Below are 20,537 nucleotides of genomic sequence, written 5' to 3'. Positions count from 1 at the left end.
TAAATATTGAGAAATAAAACCTTATAGTCATTAATATTTGTTGTATTAGAGAACACAGTATATTCAATTCCAGTAGAGGCAGTAGAAAACTACCCCTACTTTTTTGGAATAATTTAAAAACTACCCTGTCGATTTTGGCGGCATTAAATACACTTATAGTACATTTAAAAATATTATGTGTTTTTTCTCATTTAGGGGTAGCTGGGGTTAACTACCCTTCCCACCCCAAAATTTTTTTTGCAAGTACTGCTTATCAATTTTGGTGCAATTTAGCATGTGATTTCTTTATACGTTAAGTAGTACTTTTGAAAGAACTAATAAGGGTTAGTAGTTTGGTATAGAAAATATATTTTGCTAATAATTGAAAAAAATAAAAAATAATAATAATTGATGAATACTAAAAAAACGCTACTAAAAAAACATTCTACGATAATTTCATTTTCCACGAGTATTTCGCTGACAATCTCCTGTTCGTCTATTTCAAATATTATACACTTTTTTTATAAAAATCTGTTCGTTGGGACCACGGTTTATACACTTTTCTGACCTGCACTAAGTTGACATGACATTGCACTGACTTACACTTCATTGCACTATGACGTCATACGAGTGCCATGTCGTGCAGAGTAGTGCAGTCCCAACGAACCAAGCTAATGATTCATGCTACAAATAAATAAAGTCCCTAGATTTACAAAGTACCGCGGTTCATGACGCCTGTTTTCGAGCCAAAATGGCGGTTTGACAACTTGTCACTGCATTTCACCACTTACTTACAAAAGTATTGCCATCTTCTTGCTTTTGAAGTTGCAAAAATAGCAGTAAGAACGGCTTTCGACTCTTAAGAGTACCACGAGAAAAAAGAATGGAGTTTTGGCGTAATGTTATCAATAGAGCGACATAGTTTTAAATTTCCCGCTTGACTTTCGAGCCAAAATGGCGTCAAACCGCGGTACTTTGTAAATCTAAGGACTTTACAAATAAATTTTTTTCAACGCCATCTTCAATTTTAACCGATTATTACAATACATTAACATTAATTGTATTTTTTTTGCATCTTTTATGGAATTTTTGGGGTATGCAGTGAATTAGCCAAGAATTATGGTTTCATTTACTTCATTGTCAGCAACAGGTTTTGTTTTAATAAATTTTTGAGAAAATGTTCCAAATTCCCGACAATTCTTTAGTAACTTGTTTACAATACCCTTAGTTGGTACGGGACGAGTTGGAGAAATCTTTCTGTAAACAGCCGACACGTACGCGCAATTATTCGGTTGCACTCTCCATAAATTATAAGCGGATTCAAATAATCCTCATTACTAAATCCCAAACGTGGCATTTTTTTAGAACAAAACACTACAAAATGTAACTTAGTTATCACACCAACAGAAAAAAACTATAGCCTTAGCAAATGTCTACTGTTTAGTTTTTATGTCGTTCATTTGTTTTCTATTTAGCGATATTTCTTGTGATTTCGCTTAAAAATTGTTTTAACACGATAAACATACATTTTAGACATAGGGCATTCTGCATAAAATTGATCCAAAATTTTTCATAAAATTCAGATATGAATTCATATGTTAGGGTTGCCATTTGAAAAAATTGACTTTTAGGGCTTTTCTTAAGTTCAACTTTGATATTATAATTTGAACAAACTGTATAGCATTTCGAAGAACTTTACTGATCCTCCGATAATACATAACCACCACAACATTCCGAATTTTTTTTTCCGGCTGTATATTTTTACATATTTAGATTTGTCTGTTGTCAAGGTTTATTGTTTATTTTTCAAAAAACCCTAATTGAAGAGCCTGGTGCAAGAATGGGATAAGTAACAATATGTAAATTGTTCAGTAAAGGCAAAAAACTTTTTTAATTTCATGTTTGTGTTTAAAGTGATTATTTGATTTGTATACATAAGAATGACAATTTTATCTGAGCAAATGTCAGTTTTTCCATATATTGTGAAATCATAGTAAAAAAACAAATTGTGGTGCAAGAAGGGGATATGTGAATCCATATTTATTTTTTTTTTGTGAGAGGTTGGAGAAAGGATTAAATAACATATAAAACTTTTTATTATTTAAAAGAACGTGAGCAAACACTTTTATCAAATAGAATAAACAAAACAATTTTTAACAACACGTAATAGATATCAAAAACCTTCCTCAGAAGAGCTATCGGAATGTGAGTTTTTATTACTTTTCAGCGAACGATAAAAATACATTTCAGTTTTTCCTACACATTGCTAATAGCAAATAGCTAATAGCATAACATTTTCATATTTTAAATGTTTTATTGGTAATTCACAGTCATACAAATTGGGATTCAGATTTAAATTCGGTGATTTATTATTTTTAACAGTATTAAAATGGGTTAAATTGTCACTCCTAGCAGATGAACCGCACATAACATTTTTTGAGACATTTAAAGATACGGTAAGAACTTATAACAAACGTTTCTTTGGACGCTGCTTTAGGGATAGTATTAAAAAAATCTTTGAAATGTAAAACATAGTTCTTTATCATGTTTTGACTAACGGAAATGACATGAAAGTTCTTGCTACATGATTTTATTATTGTTATATAGTCTTGTGGAAAAAAAATTCGATCGACGCGTTTTCTCTGATTTTAGATAATTCCGATATAACGATCGTCAGGTATGCCCTGGCTCAGGAAAACGATGGATTATAATACCAAATCTACTATATTACATAAAGTAACTAAAAATCTAACCAAAGTGTTATTTTTGTTTTGAGCAGTGCAATTATCGCAAAATAAATACAGTTTTAATATTTGGACTTAAAATATTGTCAATATAGTGATGTAAAAAACTTAATACATCATTCAATCCTTTTTTCGACAGTCACCTTACATCAAAACGAAATGGTGCATTTAGTTTTTCGCCATCTCTAATAATAAGGAAGATCAGCTAAGAGAGTAGATAGGAAATTACGGGTAAAAGTTTGTTGCTGGAAGGTTTGTTGGAAGCTGGCATCAAACATCACAAGTCTGCAAATTTTTAAACCTTGATGTTATTCGGTTATTCACTAGGTCGCACTAGGTATTCATGACCCAGTATTCAAGTGTGTACATTTTTCAAAAAACCCTAATTATCTCCCAAACTATTAATGTTAGGTATAGGACATATAGGATATAAAAGATGTAAAATGAGACAGCGAAGACGACTAAGTAATAAAATATGGGGGGTGCCATTTAAAAAAATGAAGTTACGGTATTTCCAAATTTCGAAAAGTTAACGTGCCGTAGTAAAGTGACCAAACGTTCTAGACAGCCGTACTCGGCACCAAACCATACTCTATCATGTTGTTTAAGTATGTTCTGAATCCTAAATTGATATCCCAAAAATCGAGTGTTCTCTGATTTTTTGAATAAATGTCTGCTGGAGCAGATTTTTCTAGAAAAATTCGAATAACTCGAGAACGGCTGAATCAAATTACAAAAAGTAAAGTTATTCATAAACCTTGAAAACAGACAAATCCAAATATGAAAAAATATACAAAATATACACGTGTTAGATATACCATATGCTTAACAAAAATGAAAGGTAATTAATAAGGCCTTCCGAAACCTTAGAAAAATACAGGGCCAAACATTGCGTAATTTAATCACTTCTGGAATACAACCTGTATAGTAACAGCCAATACTAATAACGGCGTTAGAAAGACCCAAGCATTGTTTATAGATATGCCAAATTGGAATTTTGAATAATTTCCGAATTTTAAGTGATCACGTAAATTTTCAAAAATATTCACAAAATAGTGAATAACTTGGCAACCTTACATTCAAAATTTGAAAACAAGATATGTAGTTGTAGCATTTAAGACAGCTAATCAGCATATGTAAAAAGATACATAGGGTTCCATTTAAAAAAATTAAGTTAAGTATGGTCCTGGAATAGTCAAACAGCCTGTATAGCTGAAAATAATTTTAATCGATGCACCTTTGATGGTAATACATGATGACATAAAAACTTTTTTTTATTTTCAACAGTAAAGCCACTATCTTCCGTCCCCGCACTATTGACTCACCCTTTATATACCGAAGCAATGCTTAGGTATACTGTTTTACCCCCCAACATGACTGCAACTGAATACTATTTGTCTATACCGATGGAGCATGCACTTTCAAAGCAATATTATTCAATAATATACAGGTTGTGTCAAATGTCTGGAATATAGCCAATAACTTCGCCATTTGTGGTTTTAAAAAAAAATGTTTCAAATAAATGTTTCTTTGTTAATTGTGGCGCATTTTTCGCGATATTTGCTTGTTTGCATTATTTTTGTTTCGTTGCTATGGTAACCAACATTGTTATTTTAAATGGAATGCATATAGTATTTTTTTTGCATATTTTGATAGAGAATGAATCCCCCGCGATAAACATATCAAATCATGGTTGTATAAGAAAAAATCGAGAAAAAAATGCGTTTTCTGAAAATATTACATCAGCAAATTAGAATCAAAGTAGGCGTTGAAATGGCGTCGTTGATAGCTTTTAATGGCAAAAAATTGACAGTTTCAACGATTATGAAATATTAATGATGTATGGGTACGCTGATAGAAAGCGCACTCTAAGTGAGGTTTGTACACTGTTAAATAATATTTACACGGATACACAGATTACACAAAACGTGGATCACAAAAACTAAAATTCTTTAAAAAATCTAAGGCGATATATGGAAACTACAACATATGTTCAAATTGAGCACCATTTACACCCAAACAATTTTGATGACGGCGCCGACGTCTAAAGCTATCCATATTACTCAAAAGAATAACAACTGAGATTTGTTGCATTACAGTTGTTATTCTCTCACATAACTAATTAAGATTTTGAGGTCGCTTCTCGTACACTCTGTCTTTCAAGTAACCCCACAAAAACAAGTCTAAAGACAATAAATCAGGTGACCTAGCTGGCCATTCAATTGGTCTTCGTCTGCCTATCCACTTCCCAGGAAAACGTACATTTAGGTACTGCCACCACTGGTCCAAGCCCATAGTGAAATTCACTGGATATCTTTTTGTACTGATTGCTATTTGATTGCATTTGTCGTAATTTAACTAAAGGAAATTTTTTGAGCAATAAATTTGTAATCTATCTAGATCTATTTGTAACCTTTGACAATCAGAAGTGATTGAACTTCGAGATTATTTTACAATCATATACAGGTGTTTCTAAATTGATGCGATGGATGATTTTTCAGCGAAAATTAAGGGGTGTCTTTCATACAGCTTTTTATACCTGTTCTCCTCCAAGTCTCTATACAAAGGGTGAAAAAATCCCTATAATATTTTGCATCAGAACTTTTTAATGCGTTTCTTTTTTTTATTTAAAAAGTTTTAGACGTATTGAAAATAACATTTTATTGAAAGAAAATATTTATTTTTATTTGGTATTTTCTATTTAGTTGAAGATTAGTTCATACTTACCTATTGTAAATTAGGAAATATCACAATAACAAATTGAACAATAATGTGGCAGTGTTAACAAGGCAGCAGAAGAACATAATACAAGCGACTGCAATGGAGTATATGAGGAGAATTAGAGCAATTACGAGAGAATACAAAATGAGAAACATAGCTATAAGGCAAGAATTGGGTGTTGAATCTATACTGGACTTCATCGAGAAAAAAACAGATAAGCTGGTGAGGTAATAGACCGATCAAAAAAGATTTGGTACCAAAAGTGCAGAAGAAAAGAAGACGGTTAGACCACGATAAATATGAGACGAGTCATGAAAGAAGTATTGGAGAAGAGAGGAATAAATTGGACGGAAATTTTAATATTGGCGAGAAACAAGAAAAAATGGAAGAAATCGGTGGATAGTATTTAAAGTTAATACCCAACACATTCATAATTACATTCATGAAACAACAGTTTTCGTTTTTTATAACAATTGTATATTTTTAACATACTTTAAACTATGTACAAAAATGCTGATTAAAATCGGGATTAAAAGAGTTAATATAAGAATTTTTCGCGAATAAGATATTTTTTAATCTACTGAAATTGGATCATCTTCATCGCTGGTTAATGTCATTTCTTCGTTTGAATTAGAGCTGGTTGCACTACTTTCCGGATGCATATCAGACATATGCCTAGATTTTAAGTGTCTATCAAGGTCTCTTCTTCGTACTAAAACTTTTCCGCATAAATCACATCTGTAAACAATATAGGTTAAAGAATAAATATAGAATAAATTAAATTAAACATTTTCATACTTATAAGGTGTATCTCCAGCAGCGTGTAACCTAACGTGTTTATTCAAATTACTCGGATCTCCGAACGGTCTTAAACAGTATTTACACTTTAAAGGTTTATATCCAGTATGTGTCCTAATATGTATTTTTAATCCATATTTCCTTGAATAGCATTTGCCGCAATATAAACAAATGTGACCTTGTTTCGATTTTCCTAATGTACTAAACAATGTTTCGATTTCCGCTTCATCTTCAGGTCGTTGATGATGTGTCGTTGGGGCAAAATCAAAAGGTACTGGAATAAAATCTTCCGGATATGATATCGACATTGGCCATTGTGGATAAAATTGATTTTGATCCGGTATTTGAAGATTATTTGTTGGTGGTTTTTTAATAAATGGTTTAAAAGCTGATTCTAAATTATTTTTTTCTAAGTTACTTTTTTCTAAATTATTTTTCTCTAAATCATTTTTTCCTAAAGTGTTCTTTTCTAAATTATTTTCTTTTAGATGTGAATGTCGTGAATCGGATGATGTTGGAGAATTTGTTACCGTTAAATCGATGGCATTTTTCTGGTTTTCATGTTTCCCAGCAGTGTTATTGAAAAGTTTAAAATTAAATTCTTGTTTTGTGTGGTTTATATGAGAAGTATTTTCGGGTAACATATTTGATAATTTACTCCATAACCATGATATTGCATGTTTTCCACAGGATAGTGTTACATGAAGTTTCAATGGATTCGGCGATTCGTACATTGCTGAACATTTCGTGCAAACATATTTTTTTTGACCTTGAAAAAAAAATAATACAGTCAAATCTCAATATAATGGACCTCGTTAGAACAGACTTCCGATATAAAGGACAAAATATTTTTAAGTTATACAATTAATATTATCTATTTAATACACCAGTATATTTAAATATAAATGTTGGCGCTCAGAGATCGAATCCAACTTGGGTTATTCCTTAACTTGCTCTATTCATTGTTCATAGATAAACTCGGGGTGTTCCCCGAGTTGTCTACTCGTCATTCAACGCTAGATTGTTGTATATTTTTATTCAACTAAAACTAACTAGAAACATTCGGGTTTATCCGTGCGTTTTTTAAGACGGCTAGTCTTAAAAACGCACGGATAAACCCGAATGTTTCTAGTTCTAGGTCCAGTGTTAGTTCTTCTGCTAGTAGTGTTTGTTCTAGTTATAGTTGTTATTTCGCGTTAGATTGCTGTATATTTTTCATTGATCTAAAACTAGAACTAACACTAGACCTAGAACTAGAAAGTTTCGGGTTTACGCACGGCTAAACCCGAATGCTTTTAGTTCTATGTCTACTATCCGTGCAAAAGGTCAAGGCCCCTCACTTTAGACATCGATATCTTCGTAACCGCTCTATGGAAAAAATTGCGGTAAAGTTTATTGAAGTCAGTGAACATTTCTGCGTATCACACGTTAATTTGAAAATTTTCGGGTCTGCGGTTTTTCTTTTATTGCGAATTAAGTGAAAAAAGTACCCGATTTTTGAAAATGCCAGCAACTTTGTCTACTTTGCGATTTTTTTCCTCAAAGACTATCTGACGAAAAAAAATTCAATTTTGAACTGGTGGTAAACCGATGTGTTCTTAATGTGGGGAATATTTTATTTTTTCGATATTCCATATATGTAGTTTCGCGGAAAATCGCGGATTAGTAGGATGCGGTTATTTCGAAAACGACCTGGTGGATTTCAACGCGGTTTTTACCAAAATATGTCAAATAATGTCGGTTGTCTGATTCCGTTATCAGTTTTTCAAAGTTAGGGTTCCCTAATGTTTTAAGAGCGATTTAATGGAATAACAAATTAAAGAGAAACAGAAATAAGCTATGCGGGGAGAGGAGGGGTCCGTCCAATCGGAACAGATGGTGCGTCCCAGGCAGTACGTAGCGCCTTTATTTTACCTACATAAAGAAATAAGGCGCGACGTCCTGTATGGGACGCACCATCCACCCAGCCGCTTTCGACATAACGGCGTCTTACTAAACAGCGATTTTCTGCGAAACTGTATGGAATATCGAAAAAATAAAATATGTCACTCATTAAGAACACATCAGACTACCACATGTTCAAAATTCAAAATTCGTACGATAGTTTTCGAGAAAAGAAATCGCAAAGTTGACAAAGTTGCCGGTACCGTAAAAAATCGGATACTTTTCTCATTTAACTCGCGATAACAAGAAAACCGTGGATCCGAAAATTTTCAAATTAACATATGTTATGTAGAAATGTTCAGTGATTACAACAAACTTTGTCGCAACCTTTTTTTTTCAAGTGGTTGCGAAGATATCGATCTCTAAAGTGAGGGGCCTTGACTTTTTGCACGGATAGTAGTGTAGTCAAAGATTAAAGAGTAAACTCTTAACTTTTAACTCTTTACTCTTTAATCTTTGGTGTAGTTCCAGTCAGCTTTGCCAACCTATGTTGGCCAAATGTCGTTAGAATCAATAAAAATTCGGTAGGTATCGTAATAAATCGGTAGGTTTAAATATAAAGTCAGAAATTGATTCTTGATAAAGGTTTACGAATGAATCCCAAATAATTTAGCATAAAAAATTGTTAATCGCTTTTAGTTTTTCTGGAAAATGGATCAACTTTGTATTTTTAAATGGAGCGGATGATCGGATTTTATTCTTAACAATATTACTCTCTTGCACTTTTGTTCTCAGATGCATAGCTATCGAGAAACAGAGAAAATATAAAAAAGATGACAATTTGATGAATTTCATTGCTTTACAAGTTGTTAATGATAACACTTGGGAATCGGATCATGTTATAAAAGATCTTTTAGAACAAAAGATGTTTCAAATTTTATTCTTAACAATATTGCTCTCTTGCAGTCTTGCTCTCTGACGCATAGTTATCGAGAAAAATACGAAAAAATAAAAATTTGAAAAATTTCATTGTTTTACTAGTTGTTAATGATAACACTTGGGAATCGGATCATGTTATAAAAGATCTTTTAGAACAAAAGATGTTTCAAATTTTATTCTTAACAATATTGCTTTCCTGCACTTTTGGTCTCAGACGCATGGCTATCGAGAAAAATACGAAAAATTAAACTTTGAAAAATTTCATTGTTTTACAAGTTGTTAATGGTAACACTTGGGAATGGGATCATGTTATAAAAAAACTTTTAGAACAAAAGTTGTTTCAAATTTTGTTCTTAACAATATTGCTCTGTTGCACTTTTGCTCTCTGACGCATAGTTATCGAGAAAAATACGAAAAAATTAAAATTTGAAAAATTTCATTGTTTTACAAGTTGTCAATGATAACACTTGAAAATCGGATCATGTTATAAAAGATCTTTTAGAACAAAAGATGTTTCAAATTTTATTCTTAACAATATTGCTTTCCTGCACTTTTGTTCTCAGACGCATGGCTATCGAGAAAAATACGAAAAATTAAAATTTCATTGTTCTGCAAGTTGTCAATGATAACAGTTGGGAATCGGATCATATTATAAAAATACTTTTAGAACAAAAGATGTTTCAAATTTTATTCTTAACAATATCTTACACTTTTGCTCTCTGGCGTATAGCTATCGAGAAAAATGTGAAAAATTGAAAATTTGATGAATTTCGTTGTTTTACAAGTTGTTCATGATAACACTTGGGAATCGGATCATGTTATAAAAGATCTTTTAGAACAAAAGATGTTTCAAATTTTATTCTTAACAATATTGCTTTCCTGCACTTTTGGTCTCAGACGCATGGCTATCGAGAAAAATACGAAAAATTAAACTTTGAAAAATTTCATTGTTTTACAAGTTGTTAATGGTAACACTTGGGAATGGGATCATGTTATAAAAAAACTTTTAGAACAAAAGTTGTTTCAAATTTTGTTCTTAACAATATTGCTCTGTTGCACTTTTGCTCTCTGACGCATAGTTATCGAGAAAAATACGAAAAAATTAAAATTTGAAAAATTTCATTGTTTTACAAGTTGTCAATGATAACACTTGAAAATCGGATCATGTTATAAAAGATCTTTTAGAACAAAAGATGTTTCAAATTTTATTCTTAACAATATTGCTTTCCTGCACTTTTGTTCTCAGACGCATGGCTATCGAGAAAAATACGAAAAATTAAAATTTCATTGTTCTGCAAGTTGTCAATGATAACAGTTGGGAATCGGATCACATTATAAAAATACTTTTAGAACAAAAGATGTTTCAAATTTTATTCTTAACAATATCTTACACTTTTGCTCTCTGGCGTATAGCTATCGAGAAAAATGTGAAAAATTGAAAATTTGATGAATTTCGTTGTTTTACAAGTTGTTCATGATAACACTTGGGAATCGGATCATGTTATAAAAAGACTTTTAGAACAAAAGTTGTTTCAAATTTTGTTCTTAACAATATTGCTCTGTTGCACTTTTGCTCTCTGACACATAGCTATCGAGAAAATACGAAAAAGTTAAAATTTGAAAAATTTCATGGTTTTACAAGTTGTTAATGATAACACTTGGGAATCGGATCATGTTATAAAAAGACTATTAGAACAAAAGTTGTTTCAAATTTTGTTCTTAACAATATTGTTCTGTTGCACTTTTGTTCTCAGACGCATAGCTATCGAGAAAAATACGAAAAATTGAACATTCGATCAATTCCATTGTTTTACAAGTTGTTAATGATAACACTTGAGAATCGGATCATGTTATAAAAGATCGTTTAGAACAAAAGATGTTTCAAATTTTATTCTTAACAATATTGCTCTCTTGCACGTTTGCTCTCTGATGCATAGCTATCGAGAAGAATATGAAAAAATTTCATTGTTTTACAAGTTGTTAACACTTGCGAATCGGATCAAGTTATGAAAGATCTTTTAGAACAAAAGATGTTTCAAATTTAATCTTAACAATATTGCTCTCCTGCACTTTTGTTCTCAGACGCACAACTATCGAGAAAAATACGAAAAATTGAACATTACATGAATTTCATTGTTTTACAAGTTGTTAATGATAACTGATAACACTTGGAAATCGGATCATGTTATAAAAAATCTTTTAGAACAAAAGATATTTCAAATTTTATTTTCAATAATATTGCTCTCTTGCACTTTTGTTCTCAGACGCATAACTATCGAGAAAAATACGCAAAATTAAACATTCCATGAATTTCATTGTTTTACAAGTTGTTAATGATAACACTTGGGAATCGAATCATGTTATAAAAGATCATTTAGAACAAAAGATGTTTCAAATTTTATTTTTAACATTATTGCTCTCTTGCACTTTTGTTCTAAGATGTATAGCTATCGAGAAAAATACGAAAAATTGAAAATTTGATGAATTTCATTGTTTTGCAAGTTGTTAATGATAACACTTGGGAATCGGATCATGTTATAAAAGATATTTCAGAACAAAAGATGTTTCAAATTTTATTCTCAATAATGTTGCTCTCTTGCAGTTTTGTTCTCAGATGCATAGCTATCGAGAAAAATACGAAAAATTTAACATTCGATGAATTGTTTTCAAGTTGTTAATGATAACACTTGGGAATCGGATGATGTTATAAAAGATATTTTAGAACAAAAGATGTTTCAAATTTTATTCTTAACAATATTGCTCTCTTGCACTTTTGCTCTCTGACGCATAGCTATCGAGAAAAATACGACAAAAATTCATTGTTTTACAAGTTGTTAATGAAAACACTTGGGAATCGGATCAAGTTATGAAAGATCTTTTAGAACAAAAGATGTTTTAAATTTTATTCTTAACAATATGGCTCTCCTGCACTTTTCTTCTCAGACGCACAGCTATCGAGAAAAATACGAAAAAATTAAAATTTGTTGTAATTGTCAAGTTGTTGCATTTTCAAGTTGTTAATGGTAACAAAGTAAACACTTGGGAAACGGAACATTTAACAAAAAATTTTTAGAACGAAAGTTATAGCAAATTATATTCTTAATACTATTGCTCCCTCGCACTTTTGTTCTCAGACACATAGGTATCCAGAAAAATGCGAAAAAATGAAAATTTGATGAAATTCATTGTTTTACAAGTTGTTAATGATAGTACTTGGGAATCGGATTAAGTTATAAAAAAAGTTTTAGAACAAAAGATGTTCTAAATTTTATTCTTAATAATATTGCTCTCTTGTACTTTTGCTCTCTGACGCATAGCTATCCAGAAAAATGCAAAAAAAGGAAAATTTAATGAATTTCATTGTTTTACAAGTTGTTAATGACAGTACTTGGGAATCAGATTATGTTATAAAAAAAGTTTTAGAACAAAAGATGTTCTAAATTGTATTCTTAACAATATTGCTCTCTTGCACTTTTGTTCTCAAACGCATAGCTATCGAGAAAAATATGAAAAAAATGAAAATTTGAAAAATTTCATTGTTTTACAAGTTGTTAATGGTAACACTCGAGAATCGGAGCATATTTTAAACAACGTTTAGAAGAAGAGTTGCAGATGCTTAAATATCGAACAAAATATGAAAATTGGATTAATTTGTGCATGTTCAAGTTGTTAATGGTAACAAAGTAAACACTCGGGAAACGGAACATATTACAAAAAACTTTTGGAACGATAGTTGTAGCAAATTTTATTCTTAACACTATTGTTCTCTTGCATTTTTACGAAAATATGAAAATTTGATGAATTTGTTGCTTTTTCAAGTGATTAAAGATAATCCTTAGAAATCGCAGTATGTTACAAAAAAAATGTTAGTACAAAAGTAGTAGCAAATTTTATTCTTAACACTATTGTTCTCTTGCACTTTTGCTCTCAGATGGATAGATATCGAAAAAATACGAAAATATGAAAATTTGATAAATTTCATTGTTTTACAAGTTGTTAATAAGACTTGGGAATCAGATCATGTTATAAAAAATCTTTTAGAACAAAAGTGATAGCAAATTTTATTCTTAACAATATTTTTCTCTTTTACTTTTGCTCTTAGATGCGTTAATATTGAGAAAAATACTAAAGTAGGAAAATTTAATGAATTTATTCCTTTTTCAAGGTATTAATGATAACACTCGAGAATCGGAACATTTTACAAAAGAATTATTGGAATAATAGTTTCACTTTTGCTCTTGGATGGCATAAATAATAATCGAAGTTTTGAAAATCCGGTAGATTAAGTCATATATTGGTATATCTGTAGATTATCTTCTATATCAGTAAATATACCGATAAATCGGTAGGGTTAGCAGGTTCTAGTGCTAGTGTTAGCTCTAGTTTTAGTTGTTATTTACGGCTAAATTGTTGTACATTATTATTGAACGAAAAGTAGAACTAACACTAGACATGGAACTAGAACTAGAAACATTTGGGTTGTACCACAGAATAACACAGAATAAGTTGCTCTGTTGTCGTACGTCTGTTAAGACGGCTAAACCCATAACTTTGTAGTTCTAGGTCTAGTGTTAGTTCTAGTGCTAATGTTAGTTCTTGTTTTAGTTGTTTAATGCTAGATTGTTATGTTCATTGAACTAAAACTAGAACTAATTAGTAAAGAACGCAACGGTGTGGATAGCTGTTCGAATTTGTGTGCATTAAAATTATTCATTCAAACAGTTTCCATAAACGAGCTTTTTTTTACGTACTACTCCGTTATATCGAGGTTTAGCATTTTAAAAAATTGCAAAATAATTCGCAGCCGGTAGGATTCGAACCTACGCTCCCAAAGGGAATCTGATTTCGAGTCAGACGCCTTAACCACTCGGCCACGACTGCTATAAAACTTTTTAATGCAAACTCCGCATTCCCATTAAAAAAGATTAATATTTAAAAGAATTATTTACCTTGAATATTAGAAGGAGTTAAAAATACAATTTGCAGCATGGCTAAAATTTCCTCGGAAAACCATAGTAATAATTCTTGACCGGGTTCGATCGGCCGAACACATTGCAACACCAAAGACGATTGAAAGTTTGATCGAATCGAAGAGGTTGATTGCTTCGTTGATGTTAAAAGTCTTAATTGTATATTATAACTATGACAATCATCCGAAAGTCTTAAAGCTCGTATCCAATGGATATCATCTTTCCATGAAGATCGGGATGTTTTTTCTAATTCTATCGTACCAAAACAGTTTACTCCAACAGATATCTAAAAAATGTTAAATAACGTTTAATCTTTTCATTCAAAAGTAGAAAGCAAATAAAATATTTTTATGATTCACTTTATTTCTATTTATTCTAAAGATTTAAGAAGAATTATTTGAAGAATTATTACCTGCACAACATCCGGTTGTCCTTTTAATTTTTCAGCAACAATCGGCATCGACATGGCACCTTGAGGAATATTACCCGTTGCTGTAACTCTTCCCGGAACAAGAAGTTTTGATGATGATTCTCCGGAGGCAGCCGTCATCGTTAACGAATTGATGGTTTTCGTTCTATTTTCAAAACTTGGAAACATTAAAAACTTTTTTTCGAACCTTTCTTTTGGCAAAGTGCCAAAAAGTTATTAAAAAAATTGATTGATGACAACTTCTAATTGTTTCTAGGATGTTTAAAATGCTCTTCTTAAACGCAGAAATTTAAGAAAAAAGTATAATGTATTCTGGGAATTAGAATTTTTCGAGGAATCATTGAGGCAGCAGGTTGTAGCAGGACTGGTTAGTTGATGGTGGTGTCGTATCAATTTTAACTATCACCCACCATTTAACCACCACCACCACCACCGCCAGAAAGAATTAAATAAAGAGATGGGATGGGCTTCAAAAACACCCTCCCTTTTTGATTCAGCAGGAATCATGAATGATGAATTAAAGTTATGCTTGATTTATTGATTTAAAAAAAAAGGAATTAACCCAAATTACATGAAAATAGTTCTTCTAACTAAAACTTTTTTGCATAAATTTTAGAACAAGTGCATCCCTATTATCATTAAATTAACACAATACTCTTTGGGCGTGTAGCACGTGTTTTATTTCCCGTACACGTGACACCGTCCCCATGGCACTTGCAGAATCAGTGGTGCTTGCAGATTGAAGGGTGATATTAGTAGATCCACCCTCTTTTGGGTCGGTGTATAACGTGTAGCAGCTGTCTAAAGGAAACCCACAGGTGCAGTGGCAACAGCAGTCACCGCATCCCGCAGGATCTGATCAATTACGACTCGTTTTGTCAACTTTTGATCTTCGTTTCGATATCATGGCAACCCCTCGAAAAACGTTTTATTGCATTGATAAAAATAAAAATAAACTCTGATTGTGTTTTAAGATTGTTATCAAAAATTAATGTTTATGGAAATCTTTCAACACAAAAGAAATCGATTAAGATAACGATCGTTGAGATAATTTGATTACAAAAATTGTTTAACAAATTCTTGAAAATAAAATATAAACTCAATTGGTGTAATTGTTGCAAACATAATCTCAATCGAAATAATTCAAAATATTAAATTATTATCATTGTTTTAATATCTAAAACGTAATAAGGAGGTTAAAATCATCGTGAAACGTTTAAATTGACTGATGTCAATATATTACTTTTGCGTTAAAAATAATTAGTAAATTTTGATTAAGTTGTTGGGTGCTCAAAAGGCCATATAAATCTAAATTCCAAACGCAAACACCACCCCTAATCCAAAAAGTAAACACAAGTACGCGGACGGTAAAAAGAGAGGGAGAAAGAGGAAAACAGTCCGGCTGCACCTTTCAACAATAAACAAATCGTATTAAGATTAAAATTAGGAATCAATCGGGCGTATGTTTTAAAAGAACCCCACCCTCCGAGGCCCGGGGGTTTGCAAAAATGGTTATTTAATATGCCAACGAATAGGGGAGTGAAACCAAGCGATCACTCGTCCGTATCTATTAAAAGTGTAAAGGGGACACTCTATATAGTTCAATTACTACCAACAGTTCATTCACCATTTGTAAAACGTTTTGAAAAGATGGGTTATTTTTTTATATGTTTCTTAGATCTTAATTCCTAATTCATTCTGAAAGAAATATTATAATATTTGAAGCTTGTGAAACGTTTACAATAATTTAATAAGCAATACAATAAGCAAAAAATAACATAGACGTTCATTTTTCTGAAAGAATATTCCCCGAATTTTAATCGAATTCATTCCTTACTTTATGTGCAGGATGGTGTCTAAATTTTGATGGGTTTGTAGGGTATCTCAGTTATTATGAAAGATCGAAAGTTGCGGTTTTCGCGAACCTGAGCTACTTTTTTGTAAAACTTACAATGCCGCAAACCAAATTTTCATATTAGTGTTTCAAAATTTATCACGGCTATCCGAAAACTTAGTAAAAAAGTAAAAACGGGTTCTAATAGATTTTTTCACGTAGAATGCAATGGTGCACGTAAAATTTCTTTTGTCATCACGGTCTTTGAGTTATAAATACAACTTAGGTTTTTTTTAAATGGAACCACCTATATTTTATTCTTTTATTGAATTATATTTTTTTCAAGCTTTTCATGGATATATAATACTCTATATCTTTGAACTCTACCTTTGTAATTAACCTCGAAATTTAATATAATACATTATTTTATAAGTAGGCTATGATAAATTAAGTGATCACGTTGCTAGGATACCGGAATAAATGAAGTAAATTTAGTTAATTACTACTTCAACTTAATTTTGAATTTTGTACTAACAATAAGTCGAGTGTTACTTGATTTCTGGTAGTGCTTTAAAACATCAATATGTTGTATTGTTATTAATTACCTTTTTCTTGATATTGAGCGCTATGAAAATTATGAAAAGTATGACATGCTAGCATGTTACATTCATGCGAATGAAAATTTAAATCAAGCTGCTGAATTATACATAAATAGGTAGAATGTAACATTTATAAGCAATAACATTTTAACCGGTGAAACGATAGCAACAAACCGCCCAGCAACAAACTTTTTCCTTTGTATTTCCACCTACTTCTATTGCCCATATTTTCGTTATCTAGAAAGATAGCGAAAAACTAAGTACACGGTTAGAAAGCTTGGTCTTTTCTCTATCTTAAACCGAGTTTTCGTCCGTCGATATATTGATAATAAGAGCAAGAAGAAAATAGAAACGTCGCGCTGCATTCAATTTACCTCAAAATTACCAAATTTCACGACCTTGTGCAGCCGTTACCAGATGGAAATTCAATAAATGATTTACATATTCGGAAAGAGCTGACCTTGGACTATCTTATTCCGAGTTTTTGTCCGTCAATATCTGTTGGCGTCTGTCAAAAAAAAAGCTCCTGAAAAGTAGCCTACAGTTGGCAACAAACTTTACTTTTGTATTTCCATCTATGTACTTTTCGGACGGATATCTTTGTTATTTATAACGCTAGCGAAAAACTAAGCACACAGTTGGAAAGCTTGTTCGTTTCTCTATCTTAAACTTTCGTCCGCCGATATGTTGATAATGAGAACAAGAAAAAATAAGAAACGTCGCGCTGTCACGAATTTTTACCGCGGCTAACCACGTTTGGGTCAATAACTCTCTTATATGGCGGGGAGAAAACTCTAGAACTATATTCATCTTATGGGAAATTTTCTGCTCTTTTTATCGGTATATAACACATCTCAATCACACGTTTGCACAATCGTTTATCAGCCCAGCAACAAACTTTTCCTTTGTATTTCCATCTACTTTTCGGGCCAATATTTTGGTTATCTAGAAAGATAGCGAAAAACTAAGAACACGTTTGGAAAGTTTGGTCTTTTCTCTATCTTAAACCAAGTTTTCGTCCGCCGATATGTTGATAAGATCAAGAAAAATAAGAAACGTCGCGCTGCATTCAATGTACCTCAAAATTACCAAACTTCCCGGCCTTGTGCAGCCGTTACCAGATGGAAATTCAATAAATGGTTTACATATTCGGAAAGAGCTGACCTATCTTATTCCGAGTTTTCGTCTGCCAATATCTATCAGCGTCTGTAAGAAAAACGCACCTGAAAAAGGTCTTACCGATGAAAACACGCATATATTTCTTGCATTAATAACTTTCCTATTTGACAGGGGGAAAACTCTACAACTATATTCAGCTTATGGGAAATTTCCTGCTCTTTCCAACGATGTGTGACACACCGTGATCACACGTTTGCACAATTCTTTTTTCTGACTATGAACTACCTAAACCACGAATTTTTACCGCGGCTAAACCACGCTTAGGTCAATAACTCTCTTGTATGACGGGGAGAAAACCCTAGAACTATATTCATCTTATGAGAAATTTTCTGCTCTTTCCAACGGTGTCCGACGCACTTCGCTTACGCGTTTTTTAAATTGATGAACTGAGTTAAAATGCAAAGTTGGTGACGTTACCAGATTCAAAACCATCAAAACACAATTCAACAATTCGAGTCTAAAGTCACTCAAATTCTTCCAGATTGTGATAAAATAGGTGTAACATGAAATAATCTTTCCGTTTTGAACAGTTTAACATGTTTCTAAACGTAAAACTAAAACTAGAACTAGCACTAGCACTATCACTAGAACTATCACTAGACCTAGAACTAGAAACTTTCGGGTTCGCTTCCAACTTGTTTTCTGAAGAAGGTTGCAACATGGCACCCGAAACGTCAAACATTTTTTCAGAAAACGCACGGCTCAAGCCGAATGTTTCTAGGTCTAGTGTTAGTTGTAGTGATAATGCTAGTGTTAGTTTTAGTTTTATTAACACCGGCCGTGAAAGCCTTCGTACTTATGTTTTTAAACGGTATTAAATAAATTAAGAGTGAATGAAAAATTATCTGTCAACATGAAATGAAGTTAGGATTCTCTCTCGGGTAAAACTTTGTTCCAATTTTTCCTTCATCAAATAAGAAAGTTAGGGTAAGAAGTGATTGGGTTCTGCTACCTGTAGGTTGTCTTTCAGGTGCGTTTCTTTTACAGATGCCGGCAGATATTGACGGCGTTTGTAAATGAAAACTCGAAATAAGACAGGCCAAGGTTACCTCTTTTCGAATATGTAAACCATTTGTTGAATTTCCTTCTGATAACGGCTGCAAAAGGCCTTAAAGTGGGGCAATTTTGAGGTGACCTAAATGAAAAGACCAAACTTTCCAACCGTGTTATTAGTTTTTCGCTATTTTTCTAGATAACGAAAATATTGGACCGAAAAGTAGACGGAAATACAAGGGGAAAGTTTGTTGCTGGGCTGAAAAACGATTGTGTAAACGTGTGATTGAGATGTGTTATATACCGTTGAAAAGAGCAGAAAATTCCCATAAGATGAATATAGTTCTAGAGTTTTCTCCCCGTCATATAAGAGAATTATTGACCCAAACGTGGTTTAGCCGCGGCAAAAATTCGTGGCAGCGCGACGTTTCTTATTTTTTCTTGCTTTCATTATCAACATATCGGCGGACGAAAACGCGGTTTAAGATAGAGAAAAGACCAAGCTTATGGGTCCTAGAAATAGGTGGAAATATAAAGGAAAAAGTTTGTTGCTGGGCGGTTTGTTGCTATCGTCTCCCCGGTAACATTTTATTAGTAAATTGTTTCACTTCAGATATCCAAAAAGAGCACAGCCAAATCTAAAAATTTTTCCGCGAATAAAGCGCAATTTGATTAATTATGGAAGTTTGTTGAAGCCCAGGCCAAAAAAATATAATAAAGAAAATTGGAAAAACAATGAAATTACCGTATTTGGATGTGTGGAAGCCGCGCCTAAAACGCCATGTACAGGGTACTTCCTTTTTTCAAAACTTAATAAAACCTATTGTATGAATCAGAAAATTTTTATTTGTTTTTTATAATGTAGGCACATACATAAAGTTTTGTTTTACATAGTTTTGAAGATCAAATCAGGTAGATGACGTCCCCCATTATCCATACATTGAGTAAACCGATTTCTGACGTTTGTCATCATTCTTGCCAGTATAGCAGGGGTTATATTAGCAATTTCTTCCTGGATGTTAGTCTTTAAATCTTGTAGGGCCCTTGGACGGTTCACATAAACACGGTATGTCAAAAAACCCCATAGGAAAAAATCACAAGGGGCCAAATCGGGAGACCGGGCCGGCCACTCCAAATCGCCCCTAATTGAGATTAGGCGTTTTGGGAAGTGTTATCTCAAAACAGCCATCGATGCTTTTGAAGTGTGAGCCGTTGCACTGTCTTGTTGGAACCAAATGTCTCCTAAGTCCAACTAGGCTCTAATGGGACTCCAGTTCTTCGTTTTGTCGCACTTGCAGTTTGTCTGAACGTAGTGACCCACCTAACAATTGATTTCCGATCCGGGACAAAGGCCAACGGGGCTAAATTAAAGCGATTCCGAAAGGCGCACTTTGTTGCAATCACAGAATATCCGCTCGAAAAGTAGGCCTCAACGGAAAACGCACGCTCCTTACTGTTCCAAGGCAT

General features: G+C 32.5%; 2 protein-coding genes and 1 non-coding gene across 3 annotated transcripts in view; 1 reads left to right on the top strand and 2 right to left on the bottom strand.

Annotated features, from left to right (window-relative positions):
- Nucleotides 1-20,537, top strand: part of LOC139430264 (uncharacterized) — a 291,985-nt gene that overhangs the window by 175,762 nt on the left and 95,686 nt on the right. The window lies entirely within an intron of this gene.
- LOC111419818 (PR/SET domain 13) lies at nucleotides 5,905-14,681 on the bottom strand. Its single transcript, XM_071196734.1, has 4 exons — nucleotides 14,448-14,681; nucleotides 14,015-14,321; nucleotides 6,243-7,011; nucleotides 5,905-6,182 (listed from the first exon to the last, which is right to left on the bottom strand). The coding sequence occupies exons 1-4, from the start codon at nucleotides 14,631-14,633 to the stop codon at nucleotides 6,017-6,019; spliced, it is 1,428 nt and encodes a 475-aa protein (XP_071052835.1). The 5' UTR covers nucleotides 14,634-14,681; the 3' UTR covers nucleotides 5,905-6,016.
- TRNAS-CGA (transfer RNA serine (anticodon CGA)) lies at nucleotides 13,865-13,946 on the bottom strand. The gene has a single exon. It is a non-coding gene; the product is annotated as a tRNA-Ser (tRNA).

The sequence above is a fragment of the Onthophagus taurus genome, chromosome 6 (assembly GCF_036711975.1).
Source record: "Onthophagus taurus isolate NC chromosome 6, IU_Otau_3.0, whole genome shotgun sequence".
Taxonomy (NCBI): domain Eukaryota; kingdom Metazoa; phylum Arthropoda; class Insecta; order Coleoptera; family Scarabaeidae; genus Onthophagus; species Onthophagus taurus.
This window is presented reverse-complemented; position numbering and strand designations above follow the sequence as displayed.

Excerpts from the sequence above, each read along its gene's own strand:
- LOC111419818 (XM_071196734.1), bottom strand. The coding sequence starts at position 14,633 with ATGTTTCCAAGTTTTGAAAATAGAACGAAAACCATCAATTCGTTAACG. Across the intron at positions 14,322-14,447 it reads GACAACCGGATGTTGTGCAG|ATATCTGTTGGAGTAAACTG; the intron begins GTAATAATTCTT and ends AACATTTTTTAG. Across the intron at positions 6,183-6,242 it reads GCTGGAGATACACCTTATAA|ATGTGATTTATGCGGAAAAG; the intron begins GTATGAAAATGT and ends TATTGTTTACAG.